At 57.7% G+C, this 16,089-nt stretch overlaps 3 protein-coding genes across 7 annotated transcripts; 1 reads left to right on the top strand and 2 right to left on the bottom strand.

The window, feature by feature from the left end:
* Positions 1-3: 3 nt before the first annotated feature.
* On the bottom strand, positions 4-3,185 carry MAF1 (MAF1 homolog, negative regulator of RNA polymerase III). Of its 4 annotated transcripts, none has more exons than XM_008535091.2 (8): positions 2,727-3,185; positions 1,879-2,004; positions 1,645-1,773; positions 1,402-1,567; positions 1,155-1,276; positions 953-1,072; positions 668-805; positions 4-543 (listed from the first exon to the last, which is right to left on the bottom strand). In XM_008535091.2, the coding sequence occupies exons 2-8, from the start codon at positions 1,959-1,961 to the stop codon at positions 522-524; spliced, it is 780 nt and encodes a 259-aa protein (XP_008533313.1). In that variant the 5' UTR covers positions 1,962-2,004; positions 2,727-3,185; the 3' UTR covers positions 4-521. The 4 variants fall into 4 exon arrangements, with proteins under 4 accessions (XP_008533313.1, XP_070488439.1, XP_070488437.1 ...); XM_070632338.1 differs by having other exon boundaries at positions 2,333-3,065; XM_070632336.1 differs by having other exon boundaries at positions 668-855; positions 2,727-2,865.
* Positions 3,186-3,726: 541 nt separating this feature from the next.
* Positions 3,727-7,831, top strand: SHARPIN (SHANK associated RH domain interactor). Of its 2 annotated transcripts, XM_008535096.2 has the most exons (9): positions 3,727-3,930; positions 4,236-4,410; positions 6,402-6,554; positions 6,632-6,773; positions 6,856-6,946; positions 7,027-7,180; positions 7,260-7,378; positions 7,467-7,595; positions 7,679-7,831. In XM_008535096.2, the coding sequence occupies exons 1-9, from the start codon at positions 3,736-3,738 to the stop codon at positions 7,760-7,762; spliced, it is 1,242 nt and encodes a 413-aa protein (XP_008533318.2). In that variant the 5' UTR covers positions 3,727-3,735; the 3' UTR covers positions 7,763-7,831. The 2 variants fall into 2 exon arrangements, with proteins under 2 accessions (XP_008533318.2, XP_070488432.1); XM_070632331.1 differs by lacking the exon at positions 6,402-6,554 and having other exon boundaries at positions 3,736-3,930.
* A 1,150-nt stretch (positions 7,832-8,981) lies between these two features.
* On the bottom strand, positions 8,982-11,552 carry CYC1 (cytochrome c1). Its single transcript, XM_070632334.1, has 7 exons — positions 11,347-11,552; positions 10,528-10,724; positions 10,315-10,441; positions 10,070-10,227; positions 9,821-9,981; positions 9,380-9,480; positions 8,982-9,287 (listed from the first exon to the last, which is right to left on the bottom strand). The coding sequence occupies exons 1-7, from the start codon at positions 11,473-11,475 to the stop codon at positions 9,183-9,185; spliced, it is 978 nt and encodes a 325-aa protein (XP_070488435.1). The 5' UTR covers positions 11,476-11,552; the 3' UTR covers positions 8,982-9,182.
* Between the last annotated feature and the right edge of the window lie 4,537 nt (positions 11,553-16,089).

The raw sequence follows: 16,089 nt of genomic DNA, 5'->3' as shown, positions 1-16,089 counted from the left end.
CACTAAGTCACAGAAACTTTTATTGGAAACAAACGAGCTGCAGCAAAGTGACACTCAGTGCACGCTGCCCAAAGGGCGAGGGGGGAGAGGGTACAGGTGGGCGCCAGGGGCCAGCCCAAGCCCAGGGCGGATGACCGCTGGGGCCAGCTTGCTGGGTCTCAGGCCCTTTGGGCTGGAGTGTGCAGGCCCAGGGCTGACCCAGTACAAAATACAAAAATAAACTCTGTGGTCCAGCTGTCCCTGCCTGTGTCAGTTCGTTTGGGCAGGGCAGTGGGTTTTCCCACCAGGCCCTGTGCCGTGCTGTCCAGTCCAACCACAGCGCGGGTAGCAGGAAGCCTGTGGGGGCGAGTGGCCGGCGATAGGCTGGAGCCAAAGGGCTAGGTGGGCGTGGCCTTGGGCTGCGCTGGAGCTGCGGCAGCACTAGGGTCTCCCAGCAGGTGGGGAGGCCCTGGGGCCCCTCAGGTGGGCAGGTCCAGGCACTAGTTGAAGCTGGGTGAAGCTGGGGCCTCTGCTTCTTCTCCTCACATACAGATCACTGGGACCCTGGCAGAGAGCAGCACATGGTGAGCCCTGAGGAACCAACACCCAGGAGAGCAGGGAGAGGGTGCCTCACCCTGCTCTGCCCACCCCAGGCTCCAGGGAATCAGGCCACAAAACCATCACACACCTGTCCTCCTCCATGGCACTGGTCTCCTCGGGTCCGCCCTCACTGCCTCCACCTCCGCTGTCTTCCTCTTCCTCTTCCTCCTCTCCCAGCTCCATGTCCAGCTCATTGCCGGCCTCCGAGGGAGTGTAGGTGGATCCACTGGGAGGGGGTGAGGGGGACTGGTCTTAGGACTGCCTACCCCTGGCCTGCTGCTGGCCCCAGGGAGGACAAAGTCAGGGGGGCACTGCTGGGGAAACGGTACGTGGGCCAAACAGGGAACTGGGTGGAAGAGAAACAGGCACCAACCTGATGGAGCGGCAGCTGAAGAAGACAATCCGCTTAAGCCGCTTGTTGTAGAAGAAGTAGTTGAAGGACCAGAGGCTGCCATCCTCCCCAAAGGGGTCTGAGTCCAAGTCTGGGTTGTAGCTGGGGAGTGTGGAGTGAGGGGTGGTGTGAGGCCCCGAGTGCTGCACATACTCAGGGCCCACATGCAGGGATGCCAGCCCACCTGTAAATGTCACATTCGGCTAGGCAGATCTCCTCATCCACTGCGTTCCACAGTTGTGGCTTCAGGGCCTTGAAGTCCTCTCGCACGGCCGAAAACAGACTGCAGTTAACGGCGTTCACCACCTAGGATGGTCACAGTTGGGCATGAACAGGCATGAACCAGACAGAGCCCAGGGGCCACCCAAAGTGGGGGAAGACAATGCAAACAGCTGTAGGGCTGCAGGTCCTGTCCCCCACCGGAGCCTCACCCAGCTGAGGCTGGGCTCCCGGCTGAACTCGTGGCTTCGGGCGGTGCTGAAGTCATAGTCGGGCCGGAAGGACTCATTGAGTGTGGCGATCAGGTAGAAGAGGGTCTTGCGGCTGCACTTGTCACTGAGGGGGCTCTCGTCCTCACCACCTTGGCTCTTGCTCAGCCTGCACAGAGACAAGTGTCAGTCTAGCACTGCCATGCACTCCACAGCCCCAGATGGGCAGGCCCTGCCCTGGCTCACCTGCTGGGGCTGAGGCCCGAGGTCTGGGGTGGGGACAGTGCCTCCAGCACGTGTGGCTGGCCCTCCTGGCAGAACTGCTTGAACATGTGCTTGTCGTCTCCTGCCATCTTACATGAGTAGCTCTCAATCCTATGGGATGCAGGCGGGACCATGGAGCATGCCACCCCTCAGGTCCAACTCAGGGCCAGGGCAGAGTGACCTCTGAGACACCAGCCCCTAGAGCCCTGGCCTCACCTGCCGATGATGTGGGCATCTCCAGTCTCCACGGTCAGCTGCGAGTTGATGGCCTCAAAGCTTGAGTTCTCCAACAGCTTCATGTCCTTGCGAAGGGGGCCCTGTGCTCCGAGGAGCTAGTGCTACCTGAGGGTGGGAGGCCAGTCCATGGGTATCTGGGCCCTGGGGCTCCACCTTCAGCCCTCCTCCCAAGTAAGCGGAGCCGCTGTAAACAAGCTGGGTCCCTCCCACAGCCTGCTCCCAAGCCCTCTCCAAGCCCTCGGCACAGGCAGGAGAGGCGATGAGATCCTGTTACCCGAGAGTGGCAGGTCCAGGCCCCAGCTCAGCCATGCCCCCTGCACCTCATAGGAGTTCTGGGGCCCGGCTGGAGGCCCACTGGGGCTGCTGCTCACCCTGAGGCTGCTGGCTTAGTCTCTCCCTCAACACTCCCATCTCGACAGAGAAGCCCACCCACCATGGGGGTCACTGTGAGCCCGCAAAGGAACAGGACTCCTGCCGTGCCCGTCCGGCCGGGCTCCGCAGCCAGGGTGAGAACCCAGACCCGCTCAGGAACCAGCGCCCCTGCGGTCGCCTGGACGCCGCGCTCTTCCCTGTTCTGCAGGATGCCTTCCGGCGAGGGAGACAGGGAACGCAGAGGCTCCTCCGCCCTCCTCCACAAGCGGACCCCGGGCGCAGAGGAAGCCCCAACCCCTGAAGGGCCTGTCGGCGCCACACACCCGGGGCCGACCCCCGGAGGGCCCGTCCACACTATGCGCCCGGGGCCGTGCGCCCGGACGCGCACTCGCCGCGCGGCCTGCTGGGGGCTGTAGTTCGGGGCCCCGGGCGGCGCCGGCGCAGGCGCAACCTACCTGCTTGCTGCGCTCAGCCGGGCCGGGCCGGGCCAGTCGGTACGCGTTGGCGCGGGTGAGAAGGCGGGGCGGGCTACGGGAGCGCGGGCTCCTCAGGACCGGAGGGCGGCGCCGCGGCCTCCGCTCGGGCCGCACTGTCTCCGGAAAAAGAAGCTCCGCGGCGACGGCCCGTTACTCCCGGCCCTGCCGGCCCACCCGGGCCGCGACCGCGACATAGTCTCGCCCCTGCACGGCGCCCGACTATCGCGACAGACCTGCCCGCCGACCGTCACAGACCGCCCTGGCGAGCGAGCGACCGACCGACCTCTGCCTCCTCCGGCCGGACAACAACAAGCGTCTGAAGGCCCGGCCCCTCGCCTCGGAATGGCCCGCTCCAGCCGCCGGGATCGAGAGCTCGATAACCATTGGCGACACTACCCGCCACTCAGTCCTGTCTTCCATTCCTACTGGCTGGGGCCCATGTCCATCACTCTTCTCGCGTGCGAACCCGCCCCCCCTCCCTGGCGATCATTGGTCACGGCCCTTCGCTTGCCCCGCCCCAGGTGGCCGCCTGGGTTGGGAGGACGCTGGCGGACCCGCACTGTGTGGGCGGGACTGGGCAGCCCAGCGGGCGGCCGGGGGCGGGCCGGTAGGGGCCTTTGAGCGGCGTCCCCCTCCCGCCGGGCGCTGGAGTAGACACGAAGCGCAGGGCTGCAGTCTGCGCCTGCCCGAGCCTGTAGGGCGAAAGGGCCGCGCCCACCTTCCAGTAGTGGCCAGTGCTTCCGTCCCTGACACCTTGCCCTGGCAAACAGGCCTTCAGGCCCAGCCTCTCCCGCCCGTGTCCGGAGACCCTCGGGCCGTGTCCACGAAGGGCAAAGCAGGAGGGTCAGACTGGGCCCCTTCCTGGGCTCCGACGCTCTGGCTGCGCCCGGAACCCCAGGCTCGCGGCCCGGGTTTCTGGCCGGCGGAAGCGCTCAGCGCCGGAGCCCACGGAAGCGGACTCGGAGGGCGGGACGGGGCCGGACCGGAGATGGCGCCTCCGGCGGGCGGCGCGGCGGACCCGGACCCGGGCTCGGCCGTGGTGCTCCTTGCCGTACACGCCGCGGTGAGGCCGCTGGGCGCGGGGCCGGACACCGAGGCGCAGCTGCGGAGGCTGCAGCTGAGCGCGGACCCCGAGCGGCCCGGGCGCTTCCGGCTGGAGCTGCTGGGCGCGGGGCCCGGGGCGGTGAGTGGGAGCCGCGGGGTCGCGCGACCGGGCGGGGCGCGGAGCCCAAGTCCAGGCCCCTCTGCTTGCCAGCTGCGTGCCCTTGCGCAGTTGACTTTTCCTTGCTTCCGTTCTCTTGTCTGTAAAATGGGGATAATGCAGGTACCTGCCTTTACAGGACTACTGTGAGGGTTTCTTAAGATAATACTAACGAAGGGCTTAGGACAGTGTAAGTGGTCTATAAATGCTACCTCATATTCCTTTGAGCGTCATGCAGTATGTGCTTGGGGGGGGGGACACTGAGCCTGGACTCTCCCCATCCTCAGGTCAATTTGGAGTGGCCCTTGGAGTCAGTCTCCTACACCGTCCGAGGCCCCAGCCAGCATGAGCTGCAGCCTCCACCTGGAGGGCCTGGGACCCTCAGCCTGCACTTCCCCAATCCTCAGGAAGCTCAGCGGTGGGCAGCCCTGGTCCGAGGTGCCACCGTGGAGGGACAGAATGGTCAGTGCCCTGGGGCGAAGATTCATTTGGTTGGCTAGGGACTGTGTTAGCGCTGGGAAAGAGCAGGAGTAGACCCGGCCCCCCAGGCCTGGATGGGGGAAGTAGTGGGGAAAGCTGGGGTCCACCTTACCCACTGCTGGGGTTCTGGGAAGGCTCTCAAGGAGAAAGTGAAGAAGAGGAATATAGATGAAGAGCTGGAGTATCAGACAAGTTTGGAGGGGCAGAGCAAGCAGGCCCTCAGGACCCGGGTGAGAAGACAAACTATATTAAAAGCAATGGGAAGGTATTCAGTGAGAGAGGGCCAGGCTCAGATTTGAGCTACTTAAGACTGAGACCTGCATTCATGTGGGTGGTGCGTATAGAGCTGGAAAGGTTTCCAGAGGTGCTTAGGAGATGGAATTGGCTGGATTTCATGGCTGTTTAAGTGGAAGAGTTAGTGGTTGAGAGAGAAAGATGGAGGGACCAGATAACTGTGGGGCTCCCAGATAGCATGTTTGGAGGGCATGGAGGTGGCCAAGTTCTTACACATCTAGGGGGAGGGGGTAGATGGATCTCGGCTGGAGCTGGGGCTCTGGAGAGGTAAAGATTGGAGGTATAAAAGGTCAACCAAGGTCACCAGGAAGCAAGAGAAACAAGAAGAGAAGAGGGCCCCACAGGCAGGCAGGCAGTGCGCCAGGTGGACAGTGCGCCAGGCAGATAGCACACCAGGTGGACAGCGCACACAGACAGTGCCCCAGGCAGACAGTGCACCAGTCGGACAGCGCACACAGACAGTGCCTGAGGGAAGGAAGGAGCCCACGGATGCACCAGAAGAGCTGCCAGAGGGGCAGGAAGAAAACCATACAGTGTGATCTAAGGCAGGCCAGACGATAAAGCATTTGCACAGGCAGGAAGGCTTTTTTAATTAACTCATTCGTCTATTCACCAGGTGTGTATTCCGCACTTGCTCTAAGCACTCCTTTAGGCCTTGGAAATTTAGCATGCTTGAAACCTCAAATCACTGCCCTCTTGGAGCTTGCGTTTTTAGAGAGGAGGCAGACATATAAAATAAACTTCTGTCAGATGGTGGAGAAGATAGGAGTGCTGGAAGGGAGGGGTTTGCACTTTAAAATAGGGTGGCAGGAAAGGCCTCATGAAGGTGACAGAAGTGAAATTTGAAGATCCTGGTGCTAGCCAAGTGACCAGGGGGCAGCAGGTACCAAAACTCTGAGGTGAGAGTGTTCACATGTGTTCTTTGGAGCTTAGCCAAGGCTGGGCCGGGCCTGATGCTGGGTGCTTGGGAGCCCTGCTTATTTCAGTGGGCAGGCAGCTCAAATTGCCAAGGGCCTGAGGCTGTCACAGGAACTGCATCAGCACCAGGTGGACTGGGCCTCAAGTGGGAGGTAAGAAGGGGAGACAGCAGTGCACCCAGCTCTGTAAGGACAGTCAGGGCAGGCAGTGGCCCAAGCAGGTTTGTTTTGAATGGGAGCAGCCCGAGGTGTTCTGGTTGATGGTAGAGACAGGAGAGGGGCTGGAGGTCCCTGAGGGCACCAAGAGGAAGCCACCCTGACTACAGGGCTCCCAGTGAGCAGGAAGGGGCAGGCTCCTTCTGAGGACCTGCGTTGATTCTGCTCTGAGGCCAAGGGAGCATCCCTGGCTGGCTGAGAGGACCTGTGGACGCCAAGAGAAGTGGCCCAGCCTCTGGAGGAGGGGTACAGGTGGGCCTGGATCAGAAAAGGGTCCAGAAGGATCCAGAGCCCAAGGACAAGCCATGTGCAGCTCCAGCTGAGAGGAGTCAGCAGGGACCTCTAAGAGGTTTGCAAGGGCCAAGGCTGGGGGGAAAGGCCTGGCCTGAAGTGTGGCCAAGGCAGGACCCTGGCATGGGTTGAGATGAGGGGGGAAGAGGTAAAGGTCCTGGAAAGCTGAGGTCAGAAAGTGGAGGCCTGGGTGAGTACTAGGTTGAGGGGCTGAATCTCGGGAGACCACCAGCCCACCCCCATCTTCCCTCCTAGGCAGTGACAGCCTGCCCCCAGCCCTGGGCCCAGAAACGTGCCCTGTTTCTCTACCCAGTCCCCCTCCACCCAGTCCCCCTGAAGTGCCCACAGCCAAGGTCCCCCAACCCAAGGTGGATCTGCCCTGGAGCCCTGGAGACTTGATGGAGAAAGGTAAAGGCAGGTGACTGGAGGGGGTTGGGTGAAGCAGCCTGTGCCTGGCTGTGATGGCTCTCTCTCTGTCCCTACAGAAGAGCTGGTGGGGCGCCTGGCCCGGGCCATCGAAGGTGGGGATAAGAAGGGGGCGGCTCAGACAGCAGCCATCCTGGCCCAGCATCATGTGGCCCTTAGGGTCCAACTCCAGGAGGCCTGCTTCCCTCCTGGCCCCATCAGGTGAGGCCTGGGACTTCTTCTTCACCCTGCCCTCTCAACCGTCCCAGGTCCCTCATCCTTTCCCTGACCTACACTCTGCCAGGCTACAGGTCACAGTTGAAGACGCTGCATCCTCTGCTCACGTCTCGCTGCAGGTACACCCCCACTGCACCATCGCGGCCCTCCAGGAGCAGGTGAGCACGGGGTCTGGGAGGCCTGCCGGAGGCTAGTGAGCCCCGAGTGACACTGTCTGGCTCTGACACTCTGGCCCCAGGTGTTCTCGGAGTTTGGCTTCCCGCCCGCTGTGCAGCGCTGGGTCATTGGGCGGTGTCTGTGTGTGCCCGAGTGCAGCCTTGCTTCCTATGGCATCCAGCGGGACGGGGACCCTGCTTTCCTTTACCTGCTCTCAGCCCCTCGAGAAGCCCCAGGTCAGTTCTTGATTGGGGTAGGGTGAGGAAGGTGGGGTGCAGTCTGACATGGCCCTGAGCCCCACCTTATCTACTGCAGGTCGCAGCACTCAGCGCCCCCAGAAGGTGGATGGGGAACTAGGCCGCTTGTTTCCTCAGTCACTGGGGCTGCCTCGAGCCCCTCAGCCAGCCAGCTCCAGCCTCCCCAGCCCCCTTCAGGTGCGCAAGGGACTGGGCAGGGTGAGCCTGGGCAGCTGTGGGTGTTGGAAGGAAAGGGTAAGCAGCAACTGTCTCTCCACCTCCTTAGCCTGGCTGGTCCTGCCCTTCCTGCACCTTCATCAATGCCCCAAGCAGACCTGGCTGTGAGATGTGTAGCACCCAGAGGCCTTGCACTTGGGACCCCCTTCCCTCAGCCTCCACCCAGCAGCCACCAAAGGTACCAGAGGCAGAGCCAGGGGAGGGGATAGGGACAGGGCAGCGAACAAGCTGAATGGACACTCGTCTCCCCCCTGCCACCAGGTCACAAAGAGAGAGGATGGCCCGTTCCTTCCAAGCCCAAGGTCCCTGGACCCCCTCCTGAACCTCTCAGGGGACCTCTGCTGACTGCTCTCTGGGGACAGAGCCAGGGTTGGGGGAGGGGCCACCAGAGTCATTAAAGACACTTCTGAGCCAGCCAGAGTGCCCCTTCACTGTGCCTTTGTGCAGACTGGGCTGCTGGGAGGATGGAGAGCAGGGCATAGCTGCACTTGGATGAAACTTGGCAGAGATGGGGCCTGGCCCTCATCAGCAGGCAGGGCTTCCCAGCCAGGCCCAGGTGACTGCTGAAGAATGTACTTGGACCCCAAGTCTCAGGAGTCCTAGGAGCACGGCACCAAGATCTCTTCCCAGACCCCAAGGGCTTGTAGAGCCCGGCTGCTGACCACTGGGCTGGGGCCCTCTGTGATTCCCCCACCCAGCTGGCCATGCCTCCTATTGTCCACCCGGAGCTCCTGAGGCACACACCCTCCCTAGATCTGGCCACTACTCCCCTGGGCTGCTCCAATCAGAATATCCCTTATATTCCCTTCCTGGGGACAGGAAATGCTCACAAGCCAGAACCCTGTGCTACTAGTAAGACAACACCTCCCTGGCCCTCCTGCCACTGACTGTCCTACCCTCACTGTGTATTGCTGTGTGAACCCAGCCACTGCCTAGCTGGCTGGCTTGGACTCACCTCGAGCTGCCCTGTAGATTGCTAGGAGATGCCATCCCATGACAAACACCCGGACACCTCTCCACCCTGCCTCCCTCCAGTGTGACCCTTATCAGTGGACAGCACCTCCAGCTGTCCAGGCAAGAGACCAGGAGCACATTCTAGGTGGTCTCTGCCTTATCTCTTCTTCTCCATACTGCTGGGAGTGGTCTCCCTTCTCTCCCAGCCACCACCCAGCCTCACAAACATCTCCTGCAGCTCCTACTTTAGGCCAGTGTTGAAATGGTGCCAAGGGCTCCTTGCTGCTCTCAGGATGAAGGCCAGGTGGTTCAATAAACTGACACTTGGTTGGTTTCTCCAGCAGGTCCTTTGGCCCCTGGACCAGCCAGGCCAGGCCCTTTTCACTTCCATGACTGGGTACTCCCCCCCTCGATGAATGCTGTCACCTTCTCTAACAGCTAGTTCTCTGCTTCCTGTCCCACATCCAGTACTGACTGGAATCCCAGCCACCAGTCAGTGCAGGGCTATGTTGGCCATACGACATGGATAACCCTGGGAGCTCTGAGGGCAAGAGCCTTAGTCCCAGAGTCCCTTGCAAACCTGTACTCCCATCACACGATACCTCAAATGTGAGTGTTGAGAAACTTAATTTATTTCCACAATGGGGGCTGAAGGATCTGGACCTAGAGCCCAGCCTCCTGCGCCCTCCCCTCTTGTCCCAGAGGAAGAGGGACTTGGCTGAGAAGGCCAGCTGAAGCCTGAACAGGCCCAGGACAGCCCCTTGGCTTGAGGACCCATTCAGGCAGGGGGACAAGCAGACATCGGGCAGGGTCACTTGGGCGGTCGATATGCCAGCTTCCGGCTCTTCAGGACTGACCACTTATGCCGCTTCATGGCATAGACCAGGGGCAACAGCAAGCCCATCATCATCAACATCTAGGGATGAGGCAGGCTCAGAGGAGAGAGGCAGAAAGGATCCCCGCCCAGCTCCCAGCTCCTCTCCCATGCCCCCTGCCCAACCCTTTCACCTTGAGCCCCATGCGTTTGCGATGGTCGTGCTCTGGCTCAGACGCCCAGCGTAGGAAGGTACACACATCCTTGGCTACCTGGGACATGGTAGCTGGGGTGCCTGGGCCAAGGACAAGTGGTAAGGGCTGCCCTTGGAGACCCCTGCCCAACCTGGGGTGTCCCACAGAGCATCCCCTTCCATGGAGCAGAGGTGGGCTCCTACCCAAGGCTTCAAAAGGAATGGGACTGACCCCCCCCCCCCCCCAAGCCAAGTACACAGATAGGAGTCTGAGCTGGACGGGGCTGTGAAGGCTGCACATGAGCCTCCTCAGATATGCACAGACGGTACCCCAGCTTAGGAGGGGGCAGGACCTCCTGGGCATGAGAACACAAGGGAAGCATCGCTGGCAGGCAGAAAAATAGAACCCAGCTTGCCCATCCCCAGGGTGGGGGCCTCTCACCATCATCAAACTCCAAGACCTCGTTGTAGATCGGAGGAGCCATACCAATGGCTTGGCCAGGAAAGTAGGGGTTGAAGTAAAGGCCTTCTCGCAGCGACACCCCGGTGGGTGGCTCACAGTAGCCGGTGAGCAGGGAGAAGACATAGTCTTCACCACCGTGCCTGGAACCAGATCCATGCCTCCTCAGCCCCTGGCAGGAGGCTGATCTTCCTCCCCCTCCCCACACTCCCTTGCAGGCAGCCCATGTACCTAGCTCGGATGATGTAGCTGAGGTCAGGGGGCAGTGCTCCATTGTTCGCTGCTCGAGCAGCCTCAGGGTTGGGGTATGGTTTTGGGAAGTAGTCAGACAGCTTCCCTGGCCGCATGAACATCTCCCCGTCCTCATTGGGGCCGTCCTGAACCTCCACCTGCCACCAAGAGCCCCATCACAATCTTGCTGTCCACCACAGTGTGAACCCCAATCCCTGGGTACTCTGCATTCCCAGGCCCCGCACCTCCTCGGCCAGCGCTTTAGCTTCATCCTCTGTGTAGCACACACCGACCAGGTGGCGGTAAGCCACGTAGTCCATGCTGTGGCAGGAGGAGCACACCTGCTTATATACTTGGAAACCTCTCCGGATGCTAAAGAGAGGGAAAGAGTTAGAGATGCCAAGGACTCCACCCCACCCAGTCCACCCAGAAACTCCCCCAGCCAGCCAGCAGCACACCTGGTGTGATCCAGGGATGAGAGGAGGCCACGGTGGGACCACGGATAGCTGGGGGGGTGCAGCTCCAGGTCACTGGCACTCACGGCAGAATGCAGAGCCACAGCCAGCCCTGCACCCCCTGCCGCCAGCATGCCCAGCGCTGACAGCATCACTTTCCGGCCCCGGGACAGACCGGACTTCGACGACAAGGACACTGCCTGCAAGAGCCCCGCTCAGCGCCTGCCAGAACACTGCCCAGCCCTACCTGGGGATGTGACCTCGGCGCCTAACTCTCCCACTCATTCACCCAGCACTGGCCACCTCCTGCGGCTGCCAACAGCACACGCTGCGCCCCTGCCCGCCCCACTCCTCCCGGCTGCTGACCCCCGACCGTGATTCGGCCCTGAGGAAGGGTGTGAGACGTGTTCTTGGGTCCTGGGCCGGGGAGCAGGCCGAAGTGAGCAAGAGTGCTGGGGCAGGCCAAGGTCACAAGCAGCTACCCGAGGTCAGGCTGAGGTCACTCCAGAACGCGGGCCCGGTCTGGAAGGTGGGGCGGGAGCGGGCCTGGGCGCGCCCGGGGAAGCCCCAAGCCGCGACCCGGCAGAGAGCCCCCCGCCGCCCCCACGCCCGGCACCTGGCGCGCCTGCAGCTCAGAGGAGTGGGCGCCGGGCCCTGCTCCCAGGCGCCCGAGGTCGGCAGGCAGCGGGGGTCCGGCCGGGCGGGGGCGCCGGGGGACCGAGGCTGCTCCCCTGCCACCTGGCCCGCGCCAGGAGCCTCCCCGCCGTGACCTTCACGGGGCTGCGGGGCCGCCCGGCGGCCAGGGTCCGGACCAGCGCTCACCTGAGGCGTCCGCAGAGGGAGCTGCCCGGGCCGCGCGCCGCACAGCAGCCCCCGGGCCCGCGCACCAGGCAGCCCCGCGCCCCCCGGGCCCAGCACCGCCCGGCGAAGCGAGGCCGCCGTCGCTGCCATCTTGGCCCTCTTCAGCGGGCGCCGCTCCCGTCGGCCCCTGCGGCGCCACGGGAGCTCAAACTTCGCGAGAGCTGGGGCGCGCGGGGCGGGGCGGGGCCGGGGCGCGCGGGGCGGGGCCGGGGCGCGGTCTCCTCGCGCTCCACCGGTTGTCATGGAAACCGGAGGGACTTGGTCGCGTCTCCCTGTTGCGATGGCAACGCCCAACTACCCCAGTTTCTCCGGCCCGACCGCCAGTCTCCGGGGCTTGGAGGCAACGTTCCCCAGACGCCCGGTCGTCCCCAGTCCGGAATTTACTGCATCTTCGAGGCCATCGTGCGCTTTCGCCCAGCGGTATTTCCAGACCTGGCGCGGTGTCACAGCGCATCCTGCCCCTCGGGTTGCCGTAGCGGACAGACCCCCAGAGAGAAGGGGCGGCTAGGCCGGGCCGCCCAGCGGGATGCGGTGGGGGTCTCGCGGCCCGCCCCTGCCCTCCTGCGGCTCCCCGCGCTCCGCCTCGGCCACAGCCGCCCGGGCTCCAGGAGAGGGAGGGCGGTGCGGGAAGGCTGGGGCCTCGGGGCTGCAGACCTCCACCCCTGCCCGGGCCCACACGCATGGCTAGGGTGTCTCCCCTCCAGGCTGTTCACACTGTGCTCTCCCTCATCCATCTGACAAGGATTTATTAGTCACATATATGCCCAGAAACGGTTAGATGCAGGAGCCACGAGCATGGCAGCCAACGTCCCTCAAGAAACCAGTACTGTTGGTGAGAATGGAGGAATAAGGCTCTCGAAAAATTTGCCCCATCCATAAAAGCAAGGAAAAGAAAACAAAAATTGTCGAAGTCAACTTTTTTAGAACTCTGGAAATTAATCAAAGGCTTTCAGCGCTCCTAGGAGTGTTTATTTAAGAAAAACAACCGGGGGGCCGGCCCCGTGGCCGAGTGGTTAAGTTCGCGTGCTCCGCTTCGGTGGCCCAGGGTTTTGCGGTTCGGATCCTGGGTGCGGACATGGCACCGCTTATTAGGCCACGTTGAGGTGGCGTTCCACATGCACAACTGAAAAAAAATAATTACAACTATGTACCGGAGGGCTTTGGGGAGAAAAAGGAAAAAAATAGAATCTTTAAAAAAAGAAAGAAAGAAAGAAAGAAAGAAAAACAACTGGATCTTGGTAAGAACAGTGAGCTTTGTGGTGTTTTAACTTTTTCTGGTCCAACTGCTGCTGTCCAGCTCAGTGGTAGTCTTGGAAAGAACAGCCCACATTCCTGGTACTGGAGGGAGCAGAACACCCTCATTGCAAAGAACTGTCATTATTTAACCTGTCTGATGGCTCCCTGGAAGATCCCACTTACAAAGCTGACTCAGCTTGCCCAGGGCCAATAGCCTACCTCCTGAGGCTGTTTGTTGAAGGCAATTATAGGCAAGTGTTGCTATTTGGAAGCTGCCTGACACAATGGATAACACCTGGGAGAAATAACAGACTAAACACTTAAAAGGAAGAGCTGAGGAATGTAATGCCCACAGGGGCATTGAAAAACTCTATATACAGTGGTCGCTCTTTATCTGTAGTTTCATTTTCTGCGGTTTCAGTTACCTGCAGCCAACCGCTGTCTGAAAATATTATATAGAAAATTCCAGAAATAAGCAATTCATAAGTTTTAAATTCCACATGGTTCTGAGTAGCATGGGGAAATCTCTCACTGCCACACTCTGTCCTGCCTGGGACATGGATCATCCCTTTGTCCAGCATATCCATGCTGTATACGCTACCCACTAGTTAGTCACTTAGTAGCCAGCTGGGTTATCAGATGGACTGTCAAGGTATTGGGGTGCTTGTGTTCAAGTAACCCTTGTTTAACTTAATAATGGTCCCAAAGTATAAGAGTAGTGATGCTGGAAATTCGGATATGCCAAAGAGATGTCCTTTTTGTTTTTTTTTTCAAGATTGGCACCTGAGCTAACTACTGTTGCCAATCTTTGTTGTTGTTTTTTTCCCGCTTTATCTCCCCAAATCCCCCCTGTACATAGTTGTATATCTTAGTTGCAGGTCCTTCTAGTTGTGGCATGTGGGACGCCACCTCAACATGGCCTGATGAGTGGTGTCACGTCTGCACCCAAGATCTGAACCAGCGAAACCGTGGGCCACCGCACCAGAGCATGCGAACTTGGCCATGGGGCTGGCCCTGCCAAAGAGATGTCTTGAAGTGCTTCCTTTAAGTGAGAAGGTGAAAGTTCTTGACTTTATAAGGAAAGAAAAATAAATCATATGCTGAGGGTGCTAAGATCTACAGTAACTTTTATTACAGTATATTGTTATAATTGTTCTATTTTGTTATTAGTTATTGTTGTTAATTTCTCACCGTGTCTAATTTATAATTACACTTTATCTTACGTATGTATGTATAGTCATGTGTCACTTAATGATGGTGATACATTCTGAGAAATGTGTCATTAGGGATTTCATCATTGTGCGAACATCATAGACTGTAGTTACACAAACCTAGATGATATAGTCTACTATGCACCTAGGCTATATGGTACTAATCTTAAGGGACCACCATTGTATATGTGGTCCATCATTGACGGAAATGTCATTATGCAGTGCATGCCTGTATAGGAAAAAATATAGTCTGTATAGAGTTCAGTACTATCTATGGTTTCAGGCATTCATGGGGGTCTTGAAACGTATCCCCCCAGAGATAAGGGGGCACTACTCTATTTCTGGAATATAGAAGGTCATAAACATAAGTAGCACTGTGCACATACTCATGAAAGACCTGAAAAAGCCCTAAGTGGTCGCCTCTGGCTGACCTTGAGCCTCTGTGCACAGGGAAGTGAAGCCTAAGGCAGAGTTGTGAACTGCCTGGCTGAGTGCAGAAGGCATGCCCCAACAAGCACACAGAGCCATTTGGGAAAGACTGAGAGACTTACTGGCTTCAGGCATTTAAGGAAATCTCTGTTCAACCATTAGCTGACCACTAAACTAACCAAGTAGAGACTTGAGAGGCTACACATGACCAATAGTATAGATGACAGAATTAGTTCACAAAAGTCATTACAGGAATATAACTACCAGAAGCAGCAACAACAAAACCTGGAATCCGGTTTCCAGAATTGCCACATTACGTTATTTAAATGTCTAGTTTTCAACAAAACAAATTATGAGACATGAAAAGAAACAAGAAGTTCTGTCCTATAAATAGGGAAAAAAGAACCAGTAAATAGAAACTATCTCTGGGCAAGTCTAGATACTGGATTTAGCAGGCACTCTTTAAATCAGCTCCTTAAATATGTTCAAACAGCTAAAGGAAACTATGTCTAAAGAAATAAAGGAAAGTATGAAAGTAATGGCTCATCGAACAGAAAATGTCAATAAAAAGACAGAAATTATAAAAAGAAATCAAGTAGAAATTCTGGAGTTGAAATGTACAATAATGGAAATGAAAAATTTACTGCAGATTCGAGTAGGTAGAAGAAAGAATTAGCAAACTCGAAGTTAGGTCAACTGAGATTATCTAGTCTGAGGAAGAGAAAGAAAGAAAAATGAAGAAAAATTAACAGAGCCTTAGAGACCTCTGGGACACCATTAAGCATATCAACCTATAACTAATTCTCAGGAGCAGAGAATAGACAGAAAGGGGAAGAAAGAACATTTGAAGAAATAATGGCTGAAAACTTCCCAAGTTTGATGAAAAACATGACTATACACATCCAGGAAGCTCAATGAATTCCGAGTAGGATAAACTAAAAGAGATCCACACTGATAAATAAATGGCAAGTGATGGGATATATTGGAGTATATGAGGAAGTCATTTGGTGTAAAACTAATTTGACCTGACCTTGTTTTTCCAAAAGGGCCTGATGTGGCCATTGAGCATGCATTGTATATCTGCTTTAAGTATTTACTATGTCCCAAAGACAACAACAATGCCCTTAAAGGTAAAGAAAGATGTAACTTCCCCTCCATCAGCATTTCCTTAAGGATGAGCATCTCTCCCCAGGCTGGGGATTGATTGCCAACCTGCCGTGACCACCCAGCTCGAGACCACAGACCTGCTACCTGCTGTGTCCATCGATTGCTGTGTGAATCTCTGTGCCCAGCTAGGCGATCTCATGACTGTTATAAAAGGGACAAAGGGACACTCCCATCATATGTGATGCATGCTCTCTGATGGTATATAACCACTCTGTACACCCCCACTTCTTTGGAGCGCTCCATTCCTTTGTGAAAGGACTCTCCTGAGCTATATGGTCCTCAGATCTGGCTCATAATAAACTCACCCTAATTTTGATTTATCGATTGGTTATGGATTATTTGTGTTAACAACACCTACACACATTATAAATTGTTGAAAGCCAAAGAAAAAGAATTTTGAAAGCAGCAAGAGAGAAGTGACTTATCGCATACAAGTGATCCTCAATAAAATTAACAGATTTCACATCAGAAATCATGGAGGCCAGAAGGCAGTGGGATGACATATTCCAAGTGCTGAAAGAATAAACCTGCCAAACAAGGATTCCACATCTGGCAAAACCATCCCTCCAAAACAAAAGAGGGGGCCAGCCCAGTAATGTAGTTTTCCTCAAGCAAAAAGAGGAAGATCAGCAACAGATGTTAGCTCAGGGCCAATCCTCCT

The sequence above is a fragment of the Equus przewalskii genome, chromosome 8, assembly GCF_037783145.1.
Source record: "Equus przewalskii isolate Varuska chromosome 8, EquPr2, whole genome shotgun sequence".
NCBI classification, from domain to species: domain Eukaryota; kingdom Metazoa; phylum Chordata; class Mammalia; order Perissodactyla; family Equidae; genus Equus; species Equus przewalskii.
Note: the sequence above shows the minus strand (reverse complement) of the source record. Positions and strands in the feature narration are given on the sequence as shown.

Bases quoted from the DNA above. Each gene is read 5' to 3' on its own strand.
- CYC1 (XM_070632334.1), bottom strand. From the start codon at position 11,475: ATGGCAGCGACGGCGGCCTCGCTTCGCCGGGCGGTGCTGGGCCCGGGG. The intron at 9,481-9,820 runs GTGAGAGGCCCC...TCCTTGGCCCAG, and splicing joins GGTCTTGGAGTTTGATGATG to GCACCCCAGCTACCATGTCC. The intron at 9,288-9,379 runs GTGAAAGGGTTG...CCTCATCCCTAG, and splicing joins GCAAACGCATGGGGCTCAAG to ATGTTGATGATGATGGGCTT.
- MAF1 (XM_070632336.1), bottom strand. From the start codon at position 1,961: ATGAAGCTGTTGGAGAACTCAAGCTTTGAGGCCATCAACTCGCAGCTG. The intron at 1,073-1,154 runs GTGGGCTGGCAT...CACACTCCCCAG, and splicing joins GCCGAATGTGACATTTACAG to CTACAACCCAGACTTGGACT. The intron at 856-952 runs GTTGGTGCCTGT...TGGGGCCAGCAG, and splicing joins TTCAGCTGCCGCTCCATCAG to CAGGCCAGGGGTAGGCAGTC.
- SHARPIN (XM_008535096.2), top strand. From the start codon at position 3,736: ATGGCGCCTCCGGCGGGCGGCGCGGCGGACCCGGACCCGGGCTCGGCC. The intron at 7,181-7,259 runs GTCAGTTCTTGA...TATCTACTGCAG, and splicing joins AGCCCCTCGAGAAGCCCCAG to GTCGCAGCACTCAGCGCCCC. The intron at 7,596-7,678 runs GTACCAGAGGCA...CCCTGCCACCAG, and splicing joins CCACCCAGCAGCCACCAAAG to GTCACAAAGAGAGAGGATGG.